Consider the following 18,147-nt stretch of genomic DNA (forward strand, 5'->3'; position numbering starts at 1 on the left):
AAGGACTGTACAGAAAACTCCTGTTCTCCTCCGGCTGTATTTGCTTTTAACATACTCTTGTAGTGCAGAGAGATGTGAAGAAGCTGCTTAAACAGAGAAGATAAAACTTGTCTGCTGTAACTGCAGCACTGCAAATACCTATGCTTACAGTGGGAGCTACAAATGAGAATTTCTTTCTTACTGCATATCTCTACGCCAATGATTGACAGTGTGTTTTATTTGAATTCAGCTTCTGCTAGTGGACAGAGATATTTTTGTGTACCAAATTTTGCTCTGTAAGTCTGAGCACTACTGAATTCTCTCTGTCATTCATGGTTGCTGACGTGCGGATGACATTCCCTAAAGACTCCTCTTCCCATGTGTTTATTCCATGCTTTCTTGAGACCTAGATGAGTGGAATTTTTCTAGAGTCACCTTGTGGGGTGCTACTTGGCTTTAGGAACCTTGCCATAAGCACTTCCTAGATGCAACTTGGAGCTTACACTTGAAAGTAAAGCAAAATCTTTTTCCATACCTTCATTACAGCTCTGAACCTGCTGAGGTGGGACTGACCTGTCCCAAAACTCTCTGGAATTGAAAGACAGCTGGGAAAGAAATAGAGTAGGAAGCAAAACTGAAAGGAAATGTTCACTCTGAGGAAGTAGGAAAGCAGAAAGAATTGTAGGGAATGGGTGGAGAGGATTACTTCCATTTGTCTTGTGTGTCTGCTCTTGAGAGGACTGTGGGGATGGCTCATTTTGGTTTGTTAGCCTCTTCCCTCTGGAATAAGATGTGATGCATAAAAAATCTTATCAGATCTATTCTCAGTGCATTGCAAAACAGTACTAAGATATAAATTTGCTTTTTGAAAGCATCTTAAGTGATCAATGTTTTAGTCAAAACATGTTAAAACTTTATTTTTGTTGGTGTGTAAGTATCAGCCTTTTTAACATCCAACAGAGTGCACATATATGTACATCAGAAACTGGACTTCATGGACTTTTGTACAGAAATTGCTCTGTAATTTTAAAATTAACACATATTCTGCTGGAATATTGAATGAAAACTATTCTATTGCTGTAGCTTGGCAGGAGAGGAAACTAGGAAACATTTCTGTCTTACCTTGGGGTTAAATTATTTATGTGACATTGGGTTGCAGATGACTGCAAATAATTTTTGTTCTTCAAAAAAGATAAATTGGTTTAAAAACTGTGCAGTTTCTTCCAAAAGAGTTGTTGTAATTTTGGACTGAGGATCTTGCAAATGTTTGAATTAATTAAAAAGCTGAGTAATCGTCTCCTTTATGACAGTCATGAAACAACAGCTTGGTGTATTCTGCTCACATTTTAAAATGTGAGTGTTAATTTTTGCAGCGTTCTCAGATGCATTGCACACATTTTGGGCGAAGAAACATGCAAAGAGGTAATACTATTTACTTTGGGCCACAGTGGCAAAAAGTAAGATTACAGTCAAAGAGCCAACCTCAGAGATTTTTGGGTTTGATTGCTGGATAGTTCTCTTCAAAAAGTTACAAATTTGTGAAATGATGTCACAGAGAGGAATATTTTTGTCCAAGAAAAGAAATTGAAGCAGAAAAGCATTGCAGGACTGTAACAGTGTCTTTGATTGGTTGTTGGTTTGTTTTTGTTTTGCTTTGTTGTTTTATTTCAGAAGGCTGAGACCAAAGAGGAATTCGTAAAAGTTAAAAGGAGGGATTTGGAAAGGCTGACAACTGAAGTTATGCAACTGCGGGATTTCTTACCCAAAATAGTGAATGGAGATATCTTGGGAACATTCCAGAAGCTGGATGCTATTGAATCAAGTGAGTAGCACCATCTTAGAAGCTCTTGCAGTTTCTGCCAGAACTGCTTAGAACAAACTGTTGTGCCCCAGAAATAGTTGTAGAGTTTGTGGAGCTATTCCAGACTCAACTGTGTTGTTCAGTGACTGCTTCAGTAAATTAATGTGTTTGTAGTGAAGAAAATTACAGGCTGCCTTAGGAATAATCAGACATGTCAAATTAATCTTTAAAAATATTTTACTGTGGCAAAAAACATATATAGTTCAGGCAGTAAGGGAAGCTGTATGAGGAAAAAAAAGTGTTTTCCCTTTGAGAAAAAGCAAAAGCATTTTGTTTTTCAAAAGGTCACTGCACAGAAAAAAAACCACCTACAAAATAATGGTAAATAGCAGTGGGTAAAAATCTGAAGGAAGAGGAAGAGTGAGTTAATCTTGTATTTGGCCTGTCTTGTTTTTTAACTTGTGTGCTTTACTAATAAAAAAAAAAAAGGTTCTATAATAGAAGTCCTTTTACTGCAGTCCCCAAAGTCCAGTTTTTCAATATCAGGTTTCTCTGTGCATTATTTCTTTCAAAAATTACCCCACTCCCAACATGCCATCAGGGCCAAACAGGAGTCAGCTGCATCCCTAGACTGTAGCTTACCTGCAGCTGTACAATTTACCTGGATTTGGGTTTGCCTGAAAAGACATGGAACAAGCACTGAGATTACAGAATGTGTCTCTTCTAGAATATCAAGTGGTAAGTGGGAAATTAATTTGCAACAGCCAGCTAAGGAAGAGCAAGATAGGGGCTCAAGGCCTGTGTCTGACAATATTGGGGCAGAGCTTCCAGCTGCCTCAGTGATCCACTCTTTGGGAAAATTCTTCACAAGCAGTGGATAGGATCTGGAAGTTTTCTCTTTCTGCTGTTGCAAGGCGTCAGGGACTGTTTCCAGTTGTGTTAAATGTTCGAGATCCTCAATTAGTTTTTACCTCCTTGTGTTGAGATCCCTCTCACTGATCCTTCCTGCATTCCTTGTGGCAGGCAGCAAGGAGACACTGTTGGGGCCGTCCAGAGCCAGGCTCATGTCATCAAAATAGGGGTTTTAAGGCTCCTTGAAATGTTCTGCTGCCTGCCCAGCATTCTCTGGGTCCTCTAGGGCAGGACCTGAAGCTGAGTCAGACTTTGATTTCTCTTGAGTCTTTCTCCACAGTGGAGATTTCTCTTGCAGGTAATGAGGTAATGTGAATATTTATTCAGGCTCTGGCCATCGTGTGCTCCTACAGCTGCACAAGTCAAGTGGAAATTTTTGCTTCTCCAGTCTTCTCCTACCTCTGCAGCATGAAATAAGGCAGACTGAAAAGAGGCTTTGCAAATCACTAAAGGTTGGACATTACAAGGACACAAGCAGCCCTCACTCTCAGAATGGTGCTCTTTGCTGCACACATCTTCTTGGTGTGGCATGTGAAGCTCACAGGAGTCCTGGAAGCTGCTAGAGGTGTTTTTTCATGTTGTTCTTACAGAAGCCTAATGTGTGATTTGTACATCTCCGGACTTCCATCAGCTGTTGCAGTTTTCTGGGTCCTGTTGAAGTGTCTCCTGCTCCTCAAGAAGTGCAGATTACAGTCAGAGACTTTCAACACCTGTGGCTCATTCAGTTGTGAGACTGAAGGAGTCTCGGACAGCTTTGAGAAACCTTGAGATCTTTGCACATTTCTCTGGTGGGTGTAGGTCAATAGACACCCATTTCCTCTGGCTTCCTGGGCTGATGTCTGAGATCTGAGCTGGCAGTGCTTTTCAGGCTGCTGTCAGGGTCTTCATTAAGATTTTTTCCTGGGTAATTGTTCATTTCAAAAAGAGGGTTCTGTTTTGTTCTTACTACCTTTCTGACAGGAAGAATGCTTGGCTCCAGGAGTCTTAGAAGTATACCTCCAGCAATTTTCCTGTATTGTTATGGATATGTTTAGTGGAACTCTCTCCACTTGGGAAGTGTTAAGAATAGCATTTAACATTGATCTAGCATTTGGATCAGTATAATTGGAATTCCATCACTTGGCATTCATCCCTATTGTACTCATTCTCCATCTCCCAGAGCTTTGAGATTAGATCTCTGGTCCAGAAAATCTCCTGGTATGACCTGTAATTTTCTGTGGATGAGAAAGAGTCTACCTCACATCTGAAATGGGAGCCTTCTCTTCTTTCCTGTGTCCTGTGTCTTGTTCTGCTTTTGAGTCTCTATCTTGGAATCATGTGCCACTTCCCAGAGTCTGATTTACCACTGCAGTGGTGAAGTTACATATTTCTTATTTGAAATGGCACCTCCATACAAAGTTTTTTTTTTTTTTTTTGCTCGCCCAAGTTGGTAGTGAAACTTGCATCTTTCTCCTCAAAGCAAAGGCTCAGCTGGGAGGGCTGACTGGGCATAGCAGGAGAGTTTCCACAAATGAGGAACAATTAGAAATAAGTCTCTTTTCAGCAGCTTCCACTATTATCCTTTTTTATCCCTTCTACATAAAACATTGTGATACCTTAGAGGATGTTAGCACATCTTCTTTTATCTGAAGCCCTTTTAAAAGTCCAGGTTGCATTGTGTTAACACTCAGTAGTCAGTATTATTCTCCCTCTGGCTCAGGTTTGGTTCCAGGACTTTTGAAGTTTGCTGGTGAAGGATGTGGCATCTTTGTGTCCCTGCTGGCTGGATTCAGGTTGGATCCATCCTTTCAAAGGCTGGAAGTGATTCTTCTCTTTCTGGAGAGCTTGTTTCCTTGACAGAGATTTTTACTGGATGAACTTAACCTGGCAAGGGCTAAACAGGTTCTTGGCCTGCTGTAGGTGAGCAGAGCATATTCTACTCCTGCTCAAGACATCTTGCTCTCAGCTTCTTAGGACTCACACTCCCATTGTCAGAAGTGCACAAGACTGAATTTTCTTCACTTGACAGAAGGGAAGTTTCTTGCCATTGATGAGAGTTATCCTCAAAAACTCAATTAATCCATTCCTCCATTCTTTTTCTTTGGACTGCAGGTTGAAAAGAAGTGAGTTGCTCAGAGAGCATGTCCTGGCGCAGAGAGATTTCTCAGCAGTGAACCCTTGCCTTGCCTCTTTGCTTTTTGCTAAAAAGTGTTGCTGGCTTGGAATCTCACAAAGCCTGAGTGGAAATGTGTTCTACCTCTTAACAAAAATGAGCCACAGCTTTTCTCCTTTTATACAAGCTGCTCAAAGCAATATGTGCATATTAAGATGATAAACTTGTCAATTAGGACCAAAACAGGAAGGTATTTATTTTCAAATTATGTAGACTTACTAAGTAGAATGCCAGAAGCCAAGTCCTTTGTTTAATAAGAACATATTTGGATAATATTAAATGATGTTGCCTTTTATGATAAAATTTGATATGATTTTTGGTAATTACATTAGAAAAATACTGTCATATGATTGGGGAAGTATTTCAAATTAGTTAAGCCAGAGACCCAACTGTCGTGTTCAAGGGTATGGTGTTTGAAGTGGGGTGTAATTTATTTTTTTTAAACTAACCAAGGTTACAGTAGATGCTTTTTGGAACTACTTAAACATTCCTTTTTTCAATATAAATACTAAGAATCCAAAACTGTCTGTTTAAAGTAAAATACAATACACAGCTGTATTGTATTTGATTTTAAAAAAGTAAAGTAAACTGAACTGTATTTCAAAGAGAATTTTTTTAAACAGGCATTATGCTGGTGAAATGGAATACTTTTAACTTGGTTTCTGTTCACTAAAATAAAGTGTCTAAATTAGAATGAATTTCTGATAACATCAAAAATTCAATAACATCAGAAATTGATTTTATGAGGGAATCATAAAAATGCTTGTAACTGATATAATGTTTAAATAGTTTATAATCATAAAATCACAGAGTGTTTTGGGTTGGAAGGGATCTTAAATATTATCCAGTTCTAACCCCATTGCCGTGGGCAGGGACAACTTTCACTAGGCAGGTTGCTTATACTACTATATAAATACTGTTTAAAAATATTTGGAATAGTTGTTTTTCATTCTTGCTATCCATGTAAGTTGTAAATTGTAGATAGAAACACTCACTTTTCGTTTACTGTTGGTATTTTTCTTATGTTTTTAATATAGTCACTGACTGGTGAAATTTCACTCAAGGAATTTTCATAGAAACCACCATGAAAACAAAGTAGAAAGCTGACTAAATTTAAAAAAATCTTCTCAACCCTCGGTATTTAACAGCTAGATGAGATTCTTTTAAATCACATCTTTCTTTGCTTTCTCAGTTGTTGCCGCACAGCAAGTTGTGAAGTTCCCGTTTAGCCGCAGGGAGGTGATCTCACACAAGCAAACGGCTGAGGCACCTCAGTAAAGTCGCACTTGGTGGATTCTCTTTGCGTTAATGCAGGCCCGATGACCATCATGTGTTCCTTCTTTCTTTTATCTGATTTATCCTGTCACAGACCTGGAGAAGAAGGAGGAGGAAATAGAGCAGCTGAGAATGGATTGTGAACATTTCAGAGCCCGTCTGGAAACGGCCCAGGCAGATTGCATGAGAGAGAAGAAGGTAGATGAGCTCCCAGGATCTTGATATCTGTGTGTTTGAGTTTTAATAACAGAAGCAGTAATGATAAAATTTTAATTTTCATGTCACAAAATGAATACTCACTCTCAGAAACAATTTGGGATTTCTATCCAAATAATCATCATAGCCATATTAACATGTCAAAGTAAAACACTGGGTATTTGGGAAGATTGTGGCTTAGCTGGAATCAAAAGGTCCTCCACGGAATCAGTTATTGTGAATTTAACATTGCTATAACATATTTGCAAATAGGACAATTGGATATAGTTTAAGCAGTGCAATGTACAGAATGAAAGCAGCCTCTCTTGGTTTGCTGTGAGCTGTGTACCTTTGTTTAGTGTTAATAGTCTTTCTCAAAGCAGCTATTGATCCAATTGCCATGTACAGCTGAGAATCAAACAGCAATTTCAGGGCTCCTCTTGGTCTGTCAATATTGTATTTAGTGATTATGAGAGGGGAGATTCTTAACAATTAAGGAATAGCAAAGACACTGACTTCTCAGACTGTGAAGCCATTTGGGTTCAAATGAGTCTCTGTGAGAATCAGTGGTGATTATTTGCTGCAAAAATTAATTTCCTTGGAGCCATCTTCAGTAGTCAGCAGTTGGGGTTGTATGGCTGGCATTTGCCAGTCTTGTGATTGCACAAAGACAGATGAACCACAAAACTTACTTCGTTTTTGAAAAGGAATAGTGAAGAGTTCAGAAATGCACTTTCAGTGCACATCTGCATAGATGAGACACTCTGGAATGGAGTCTGATATGATGGAATAGTTGTCAACCTGGATATTCCTTATTTCAAAATAAATATCTTCTGGGGTAGATGTTGCAGTTCAGCAATAGGTACAGAGTTCATTTTACTGTGCACTGATGTCTTCAGTTGCAGGATAAAATCCTGTAAAATTGAATGCTGTTGTTTTAGATATTGATGAAGTGAGTCCCATCCGTGATTCTTGTTAATAGTGCAAAATAAAGGGCAGGTGCTTTGGGTTTATGATTTCTTTTGGATGAGTTTTACTTAAAGCTTGGATAGTTTACTGGGAGCAGTTGCTTTGGTGTTTCAAAGCTCTTCTCTTCATGTCTTTGCTGTTGTGCAGTGTGTGGCAGTTGTCTGACTGGGTTCTGTTAAATTCCAGGAAGGTGTATTTCAGTGGATTGTGCTCGTGGTGTTGTGAAGTCCTTTAGCTCTTCAGGATACAACAAGATAGTGTGTGTATATGAGTGATTTTTGCCCCTGCTAATTACTTCTCTGGTGTTTTTCATTTGGTTGCTGTTCTGCTCTAGACATCCTTATGTGGAGTTTCTGAATTATTTTCTACATATTTATCTTCTGAAGGAGAAGAAAGTTATTCACTGAAACAAACATGGAATAAATGCATTTCTGGTTGAGCAGTGTCCTTTTCTGAGGCCATCATAAATCAACATTTTGCATTCCAAATTCTCTGTGCAGGGCTGTATCACTGGTTAGGGAATTTCTGTGCTTTCTGAACCTGAGCAAAACTTGAAGTGCACATGTTATTCTTGGCTGTCTCCTTTGCCTGTGTTTTTGCAGTTCCATACTTGGGCACTGCTGTGTTCTTGTGCCTTGACCTTTTCCTGAAGATGGTGGTGTTGCATAGCACAGGGATTGCTGGGTGATGTGAGCTCTTAGCAGTGTTGCTTCCAGCCAGGTTATTTGCTTTTGCAGGCTCCGTTTATTTTCCTGGCTCTTGCATGTACTATTTTGTTTTTCTTGCTTCATATCTTTGTTCTGATGTTGCTTTTGATCTATTAAAAAATCTGGCTTTTTTTCTGCTGGCTTTGCATGCTTGTTGGGGGATCTAGATTTGGTATTACTGGGTTTTATGTCTTACTCAGTATTAGCATCCAAATGCAAATAAAGTGTATTAAAGATAGATTTCCCTAAGACTAGGACAGTGTGGAAAAGACAAGGAGAATATAGGGATTAGGCAGGAAGATGCCTGAGAACATTTTGTGGATGCACATGGTGGCAGAAAAGCTGATAGACCTGGCAATGCGTCATGTAAAAGATGGAATTTGGCTAATTTGCTTAAAAACGATCAAAGTATTAAGAAATAAGGGACTTTTCCTGGGAGATTCTGCCTATGGGATCAGCAGCAAGTGTCAGTCTTTTGCAAATATGGGTGAGAGAGACTCCAGAGAGTAAATACACAGAGAAGTCTACTTGAGAAATTAAACTTGAACTTTACAAATCCTCACCTGCCTGTTCATCAGCAGCAGTGCAGATCAGGCTGGTAGGTGTGATCAGGAGGCTCAGTAGGTAGTTGGTGACAGAGCAAATGCAGCTCTGTAATGGTTGATACCATATTATGTAAATTTTCAGATGAGTTTACATTTCTATGCTTTACAAACCCTCAACATGAAGCATTGAGGTGAACCCCAAAACCAACAAGGTACTTTAAGTCTTGATGACAATATGTGGTTGAAAGTCTTGTTCTGTTTAGTTGCTTTCAAAACTGACATAGGAAAGATTCCTTCTCATTTCCCCATACCTCATCCTGACAGCCAAACACTGGGAAAGCTGAGCTGGGAAAGGTGTTTTCTGCAGTGAATTTGAAAATACCATGTTTCTAAAATGGACAGAGTAAGATCCTTCTGTTTTTGACATTGTGCAATCTGTGATTCTTTCTCTTTCAATACTTGAATTAGCATCATTTTTCTGGACTGGCCTTAGTCTTTTCCTGCAGCACTGTCTAATATCACCCTACCTGGAGTTAGCTGGGAGCCCTCACCCACCCTGAGACAAACTGCAGAATCCCTGCCTTGATCTCACTGTCTGTGTTGGCTCTAAACCGACAAGTGCAGCAGCTTTGCTACTCCTGTGGCAGCTGGTAGGAAGCCAGTGAGACTTAGAATACTGCCCAATTCCATGATGTTCTTCAGCCAGCTTCCCATGTGATTGGAAAAAGTACTGCCAAATGGAAGTTGAGCTCTGGTTCTATAGGGTTGATCTGTTCTCTCTTTATGCTTTGTGGCAAGAACCACTTATCAGCTCACTTAAGTGATCACAGAATCATTGTCACAGAATAGTTTGGTTTGGTAGGGATTTTGGAGTTATGTTACCTCAGTCAGCCCCACTGCTGTGGGCAGGGACAACTTTCACTAGATCAAGTTGCTCAGAACCTCATGGATGCACAGTGGTGCCTTGGCTTTTGCAATGGAAGGTCCTCCAAGCTTCAAACCTTAGGCGTTTTTTTTGGGGACTCTTTCTTTGCCACTGCTGCTCAGGACTGTGCCAACAGAAAAGAGTTGGAAGAGACAACAGTATTTTTCCTAGATATCCAGCAAGTGTTCCACATGGGCTAGAGCAGAAGCCTGTTTTGAAAAACAAAACAACCCTCCCCTCCTGTAAGATATTTCCTGTATCTTTTGGAAGGTGTCAGGGAAGGCTGGCCTCTGATGCTGAAATCCCCTCTCTCTTGAAGAGACATGGAGCTGTTTGCTCAGCAGGGGATGTCTCCTATCAGGCTTCTCTAGGTGCCACTCAGTCTCGGTGGGTCACTTGGTGTGACCTTGTGGACACTTTCTGGTTCCTGTCAGCCTGCACTACTTAGAGACAGCTCAGGAGAGAAGGAAAGTGTCTGCAGCTGCTCTGGGTTCCCCTCCATTTCAGAAATGGCCATGATTGTGTTTCTTGTTCTGTCCCTTAGCCTAGAAACTTGGTGTGGGAGACGTGAAGTGCAACCAAAATTTCCTTACACTGTTCCAGGAGAAACTGGACCTGCGGCAGCAGCTGAACGAGGCCAAGCAGCAGCTCCTGCAGCAGGCAGAGTATTGCACAGAGATGGGAGCAGCAGTGTGCACCCTGCTCTGGGGGGTATCCAGCAATGAGGAGGCTGTGAAATCCATTCTAGGAGGAGTAAGTATGGCAGCTGAGTAATGAGCCCTGGGAATGCTCTCAGGCCTTTAAAATAAGGGCCTTGCTGTGGAACACACTTTGAGGATGTATTTCAGAAACTGGACAGCAAAAATGTTTTCCTGTTGGCACATTCTTTGGGAACCATCCATTTTTGTTTAAGAAGGGTTGGAGCTGTGAAGTGTCATGAATAAATGCAGTAATTATTTCTTTTGTTACCAAATGGGGGTTATCTGTTTTCCACCACACACAGCTGAACTGAAAGCAAGGCTACAGTTAGCACAATGTAAATATCTTCACAAGCTAACAGAAGGAGAGAATAGTTCCTGGGCACATGCAGGAGTTTCCATGCCTGTGGAGAACTTGGAGGAGCTATTTCCATGCAGAAAAGACAGATCATTTGATTCTCAACTTCTTTAAATCTTTCTGCTGCCTTAATACATAAATGACTCTTGGAAGTTTAGAGATCCTCACTGCTCATGGATCATATTAAATCATCAATATTAAACATGGGCAAGTAGATTATTTGAAAAAAAACCCCAAACCTAATACAAACCACGAAACCAAAACAAGAACAGTTAATGGCAATGGTGTTATTGCAACTATCACAATTTTGCTGCTAAGTGCAGCTGATGGAATTAGGAGGGGCTAGGGCAACAGGCCTGACAAAAATATGATTTTCATTCTTGACACAGCCAACATGAGAAGGAATTGCTGTATTTAATCTGAGTCAACTGATGCCATGGTTTCTTTTGGCTTGATTTTTCAGCAGCATGATGAACAGCTGAATGAATAGGATTAGTTCATTATAGTAAGTGGTAAACCAATGTGTTTGTAAGAGTTGTTCTAGTTGAGTGTTCCAAAATACAATTACAACTTCATATTGGATATTAGAAAGCTGTACAGTGATGCCTTATTAATTATACCTTCTAATGATTCAAAATCCAAGCAGCAGCAGTTACTAGGTAAACATCTGTAAAACACTTTATAAAGCAGTTAAAATGTAAAGAACAAGGCTGGTTGTTGAAAGCAGTCTTTAATATTATTATTCAGTTGAATTAGTTAAAAACGAAACTATTGCCTGAAGATTTGTTTGAAGGTAAAAAACCCAACTGTGAAGATGCAGTGCTTTGGGGGTTAGGTTAGTTTGAAATGCAAAATACTTGTCTTAGTAATTTCCAGCAATCATTAAAGCCTTTTGAACTGCTGTACTTCTGGTGAAGATCAGAGCAACATTTGGGGACATCATTTTCTTGGGATGCTGCACATACCACTGTAAAAAACGTGCCTGAGCTTGCAACAAGATTCCTAGGAAAAGCATAAATGGATTGTGTGGCATTGTGTCAACCACAGATTGCAACTGGCAGTGAGTCAGATCATTAAAAGATGATGAAGATTTGTCATACAACATACTTGGTTTGGGTTATTTTGGGACAAGCTGTAGAGCTTGTAGCTTCTTCCCTCCTCCCCTGAGAAGGTGCTGTGAACTACGGAAATGTGTGAGAACATCAGGGGTGCTTTGAAACTGTTGCTGATATTTGAGCACATGGGGAAGGTGGCATCAATTCAGAATCATGTCATACCTTACAGAACAATGCTCAAGCTTTTTTCAGTGTTTGAAGCAATACAGAAATAGGTCTTTCTTCCAGTCCTGTAATGCAAACGGACTGAAATGATGTTAGTGACTAATGTACATTTTGTGTCCATAGGGGTTGGGAAAATAAGAACTTAAGCAGATTTGAAATGTGACAGGTAGTTCTCAAGGCAGTAGGGGAGAGATGCCTGCTGGTTTTGCCCATGTTCCTAGAGAGAATTTGAAGAGACATCCAGAGAAGCACCATGAGAGCGTTTTCAAGGTTTCCTACCTACATGTACCGAAAAAAAGAAGTAAATTAATTCCCATGAGAGTATTTTGGATGTCTTTCAAAAAGCTTCAGCCAGGTATGACAAGCTTCCCACACGGAAATACAACCTGGAGGTTTGATTTCAGAATAGCATCAAGGCTTGCTTCAACTTGAGAAATCTTGGATCCTACAAAGTGTTTTGCTACTTCAGTTGTCTGATACGGTGACAAACGACTTTATATTTTGTGGCAGCAATTTTTCATGTTACCTGGAGCTTTCACACAGGAGTTGCACAGACAGCAGAGGGTTCATTGCACCATCTGAGCTCAAGCACCTTAATGGCTGCTTTCAGAGCTGTCCTTATCTCAATGCGTGTGGGTGAGACATTCTTCAGTCCCATGAAAATGCCATCAAGTTAATAAGAGACTGTGCAGAGCGTGCAATGCTTGCTATTTATAAACCTGATGGGTCTGTGCTGGAGCTCAGCACTACTTAAGTAGTGGCTGTCTTGAAAGGAGGATCAGCAGAGGGGACACCTCAAAAGGCTGGCAGATAGAAGATTTCTCTCGTTTCCAGTGTTTTCTGTGCAACATATCAACTACTCAGGGTGCTTTGTACCCTCATGTTCCCATGTGAATTTATACTTTCATAATGACCTGTTGGGCTCTTCCTTTTCTCTCACCCTCTTGTTTCTTGAGCTTGTGTAAAATTGCCATCTTTGAGGAGTGGTGTCCATATAAAAACTATACCCACCATATGCAGAATTGCACTTACCTTCTTCCTCTTTCTCCATGATCCCTTCATTCCTGTTGTTCTGGGGCCACAGCATCATTTGTAAAGGCACTGTGTTGACTGAGCCTGCTTTTTGTCCCCTCTTGCTGAAGTCACCCCACAGGAATGGTACATCTTTAATGTGGTGAATGTGCAGCAGTGGAGGAGTAAACAAATGTTACCACTAGCTTTGCACATACTGTGAAAGCAGCAATTTTGCAAAAAATATTTTATTAATTCACTTTATAAAATGAATAAAGGTTCAGGCATTTCTTGAACTCTCTCATTGGGCCACTGTTGGGAATGACTAAAAGTTTCAGCTGCTTCATGAAACAATTGAAAAAATTATTAAAGACACTGGGAAACCCGACATTATGGGCTCTCTGCCACATTATTTTGGTTATGAAAGCCTTCATCTGCTGTATGAAATAGAGTTCCAGCAATGTTTTACTAGCCAGAATTACCAATAAACAGAAACAAGTCTCTCTGTCCTTCTTTGTGGACTCTGCACCTCAGGCCAAGCTCTTTGACTGCCCTGAGGTTTGTACCAAGTGGTGCTCCCTGAGCTACCTCCAAATGGAGCAGGATTGCAGCTGAGGGGAAAACTGTCCCATAATCACAGCCTGTGCTCTGCTGTGGTGATTTTTTATTTTCTTACACGACATGGTTGACTTAAGTTCAACCTGTGACCTAAAGAGACCTCCATTTCCTTTTCCAAAGAACTTCTGCAGACCCTGTTACTCTCCATGCTGTATTGAGCAATTAATGAGTCCTATTAGGATACATTTGAATTCTTCTTTTTTTTTTTTTCTGAGGGCTTCATTGTTTTCTTAGGAATTTCATGTTAAGTCTCCAGTCTTCAGTGGATGTTGACAAAAGCTACTGTAGTAGGCCAGGTAAACGTAAAACACCTGGTGCAACTGCTGTAAAAAAGAGAGATAATATTCTAAATTCTGAGAATAAGCTTTACTTCTGCTGGCTGATTATATATTATTGTGTTCTTAGGAGGTAGATATGCAGTAGTTCAGTTTTATTTAGCATTGAGTAGTTTCCTGTTTTCTTCTAAGGTAATGGTTTCAGATACTAGGGGATCAAACACGTCACCCAGTCGATACTTGGTATTTTCTGTTTTCTTTTTTTAAATAACTGGATATTTTAATAATTTGGTAGATTGACCAGTTTTACTGTAGCATCTAATAATTATAGTTGCTATAGTGTGTGTAATCTTTCTTCTTCTCCATACTTGCAGAGTAAAGCAGTAAAGTTTTTCACAATCACTGCCCAGACCATGGAGAGCTTTGTGAAGTCGTTAAGTGAAGACATGAAACAGCAGGATTTGGATTCTGAGGAAAATCAGTTTGTATTAGCTTTGGCAGGGATTGTAACAAGTAAGTTAATGTTGTGTCTCAGAATAGCATTCCACACCTACTGGGAATGTGTATTGCCTCACAGAAGCTGCAGTGAATACAGCTTTTCAAAGTTAAGTTGTCAGTGTTGATATCTTGGGTGACTTTCTGGTTTTCTAAAGTTCTGGCAAATTTTGTTATTGACGCTTCTGTGCTGCCTGTGGCATTGTTAAGGATTAGATGGGTAAGAGCCATTGAGTTCTGAAATTCTATTGCAACCCTCAGTCTGGAGTGAAACAAGTACCCTTGTCCCAGTGTACACATTGAACAATTTACTTTGTGAATCACCAGTGATGCCAACATCTACAAGATTACAAATTGCAGATGGTGCAAGTAGATCAGCCTCAGTTTAAGGCATGGACTAAGGATTTTCAAAGAGCTTAAAAGTTTTGTTACTGTCACATACACTGCACTTTCACTGTATAAGAGAAAGTTATAAACATGACTTCCATACTAAGTAATTTTTAGGGCCAGAAAATAAGTAAAAAGCCACATACCTATTGTAGAATGACTCCACTTGGTTTGGGAGGCTGTGAGGCATAAGGTTGATACCTCATCTGAATTTCTGTGAAACTGTAACTGTCAAGATGAAACAGGTGGATATTGGTATAAATAAGTGAATCCTGAGTGAACAGCTTTTTTGAATGTGGGATTTGTAACTGTTGGGGTGTCAATAAAAACAAAATAATAAAATTATGTGATGCATTATGCCAGTGTACTGAGTAGGGGGCAGGTATAAGGGAGAATAATAAAGGAAAGTCTGCTTTGGAACAGTAGCCTTTCAAAATAATTTTGTCTTTTGATTTGTGCTTGAATAATGCCACACTTGCAGAGAGGTAGGAAAATAGCTTTTGAGTAGATGTTCGTAAGAGTTTTGGTTGTGTAATGTGCCAGCTACATTGAATTGACTGGTTGTAAAACTCTGCAGTCCTGTTCCTTTAAAGTGGAACCTATGATGATCAGCTTTGTTTCAGTCACACATTACCTGTGGATGAATGCAGCCTTTTGTTTCACAATTTGTTGTGTTGCTGTTGAAACACTGGGCATTCTGAATAAGTGCTTTGATTACCAATGCAGAATTTTGAAGGAGCTTGACCAATGTTTGTTCAGTATTTGCTCTGTAGGTGAATGTAGTCTGAAGTTTATATCAATGCCACAGTTCATTCTTCACAGCTGACCTGTCTTTTTAGTGGTCCTGGTAATTAGCATAATCTTTGTTTCAAACATGATTTTTGGTGATGTTTTGTGCTTTCCCACAGATGTGGCTGCGCTGGCGTGTGGCCGTGAGTTCCTGGTCAGTTCCAGTCGGGAATTACTGGACACAATGATGCATCTCCTGGGAGACATGAAGCCAGGACTCTGTAACAAATTTAAAGTGTATGTTGACTTCTTTTACCCCTTTCAAATGAAATGTATTATCTTGCAGCGCAGCTCAAGTGATGACAATAGTTTTCCCACTCTCTCTTTCCTTTCCTGGAGAGGAAACAATTTTTGGAAGCTCTTTCCCAGTAGCATTCCTTGCAGATACACTAGGGTTGACTACAAAGTTTTATCCAGGTTTTTTGTCTCTCAGGAAATCTCTTAAGCACCATAATATTGTAAAGGTGAGTAGGGATGCCCTCTTCTAGCTTGGGAGGGGGTCATGAGTTTGGTGTGAAATAAAGAAGGTGTGAGGTCAAGTTTTACAGCAGAGAAGATGTGGGAAATGTGAACTCATTTTTATTCCTTTTAATATGAAGTGTAAAATGTCACATGTCCTTAGTGAAGAAAGTGAGTTTTGAGTCTGCTGAGAGCAAAAATTAATTAATGTTAGGCTCTTTAGCAGCCAGACTCATCATTCCCTTTAGTTTATAAGAGGCAATGTCTGAAAATTGACCTTGCAATACAGCTTTAAAGGCAGGGCCCTGTTGCACAGTTCAGCTACTGCAAAAATGCTTTTCAGCTGATGGAGAGATTAAATAAACAATTGTCTTTGCCTTTTCTCCAAGACCTTACAAGCTGAGGATATATGGCTTTGACTGAGCAAATTACTGTGGCTCAAGTGGCTCATCTGCTGAACTGTGGGCACTGGTCCTGTATGCATGGTTCATTTGTTCCTGAAGGTGCTTTGATCCACTGTGATGGTTTTTTCATAAATACACAAACAATTCACACCCCAGGCAGCTGTCACAGCTCAAGTGACAAACAGCAGCCCTGTGAGCTACAGTAACTTGACCACATCCAGGCACACATTTAGGCAGGTTGGATGTGCTGGTCGTGAAATCAGGCTCGGTCTTCACTTTGGAGAGGTTTTATCTTGCCTAACCTCAGCTATCAGAGAGGGGCATGTCAAGTATTTGCTGACTGGCTGGGCTCTTTCTCACAGTCCCTGGGAGGAGATGGTGCTGTCAGGTGATTGCTCCTGTGAGGGGGAGCAAGTTGCCCTCTGAAGGTGTTTGCCTTTCCCTGTTCGGGGGGTAAGGGGAGAGCTGAACTGCCTGTGCTGTAGAGAGTGCCTTGATAATTTGAGGTCAGGTATTTACTCTGTTTCCCAAGCATTGGGTTTGAAGATCAGTGGTAGGGATTTTCTGATAGTATCCCAACTGAAAGAATTGTATGAGAATCTCAATTTACAAAAGAAAAGGTAATTTGTGCCTTCATGTGTATAAAAAAATCAAACTAAACAGAGAGAACAAAAAAAACAACCCTGAAAAGGGGATCCGTACTGTTTCAGAATTTCTAAATGGGATAACAATAAAAGAGGACTTTGAGAGGAAGAGGGAAGATATTCCTACACACACACTCTGAATTTCAGGTGGATATGTGTCTATGGGTCCAGATGAACTATTTTTGATAATTTTATATTGTATTAATGTAATTGGATTTAGGGGATTTCTTTTGAGTTTATATCTTGGGTTGCTTGTTGTTATGCTTCAAAATCTGCCTGCTTTGCAGAAGAATTACCCAGGGTGTTGTAAACTTGGCTGCCAATACAGCACTGCTTGTAAAATATACCTAGAACAATCCTGTGAGGTGGCAAGGAATTCAACAGGGGCAACTTTGTAGGCTAATAAATGGAGGGAAGCTTGGATAAGAGGTTGCTCAAGGTGGTTAATAAGTGAGAAATACTAAGCATATGTTACAATGGCTTGAATGCAGTGCAGTGATGATATTTTCTGATATCCCACAGAACCAATTTTTTTTTCCTTACTCTGAACTTGCCATTGGATTAAAAAAAAAATTGCTATATTCTGACGTTAGAGAGCAAATGCCAGTAAGGACATTTCTTCATGGCCTTGTCAGAGCATGAGGGAGCCTAATTTGCTCATATGTTTTAGTGCAAAATGTTTCCTTGTGTTTGTCTTTCATGTCCATAATTAAAAAAAAAAAAAAAGTCCTTTTTTTCATGAGCTCTGTATGGGTCTTGTCACTTCTCAGTTTGAAAAACCTGTTACTAACTAACACTAGATTTTTCTTTCTTATCCTTTTGAGGAGTTTTGCAGTTTCCCAGCCCAGAAAAGAAAGGTTTTGGGGGGTTGGTTAATTTGTTTTTAAATTGTTCTTTTCATGTAAGGTTCTTTTGCTGCTGGTTAACCTTAATCAGAATTTCCATAAGCAGATGTGTCAGAAGAGCTCCCTTTTCTCCTCTCATAGGAAACATAAGCCAGGACAAAATGAAAGGCATCTGTGAGACAAGGATATGAAAGTTGCCATAAATTCTAATGCACTTCTAAATTCAGGTGAAGATGGACTCTGGATTCATCATAAACAATGTTTACACATACATTTATATACATATTCATGCAGACAGATATATTTTTAAAACTACACCTCACAGATGAAAATGTCTGGAAATGCAATGTATTTTTCTTAAAGCATCACCATAGCTTTACATGGGAGAACATCAGTTTATAATCCAATTAGTTGAAGAAACAAT

The 18,147-nt window shown here is 39.8% G+C and overlaps 1 protein-coding gene across 7 annotated transcripts in view; it reads left to right on the forward strand.

Moving 5' to 3' along the window:
* HSF2BP (heat shock transcription factor 2 binding protein) overlaps positions 1-18,147 on the forward strand; it is a 30,049-nt gene that overhangs the window by 482 nt on the left and 11,420 nt on the right. For 5 of the 7 annotated variants that reach the window (XM_014876826.2, XM_088160437.1, XM_088160435.1 and 2 more), the window contains exons 2-6: positions 1,651-1,801; positions 6,214-6,317; positions 10,064-10,213; positions 14,075-14,213; positions 15,491-15,608. In XM_014876826.2, coding sequence (XP_014732312.2) covers positions 1,651-1,801; positions 6,214-6,317; positions 10,064-10,213; positions 14,075-14,213; positions 15,491-15,608 — 662 coding nt within the window. The remainder of the gene's footprint in view (positions 1-1,650; positions 1,802-6,213; positions 6,318-10,063; positions 10,214-14,074; positions 14,214-15,490; positions 15,609-18,147) is intronic. The other 2 variants (XM_088160436.1, XM_088160432.1) reach the window with 1 other exon arrangement.

This window comes from Sturnus vulgaris, chromosome 2 (genome assembly GCF_052056855.1).
Source record: "Sturnus vulgaris isolate bStuVul1 chromosome 2, bStuVul1.hap1, whole genome shotgun sequence".
NCBI lineage: Eukaryota > Metazoa > Chordata > Aves > Passeriformes > Sturnidae > Sturnus > Sturnus vulgaris.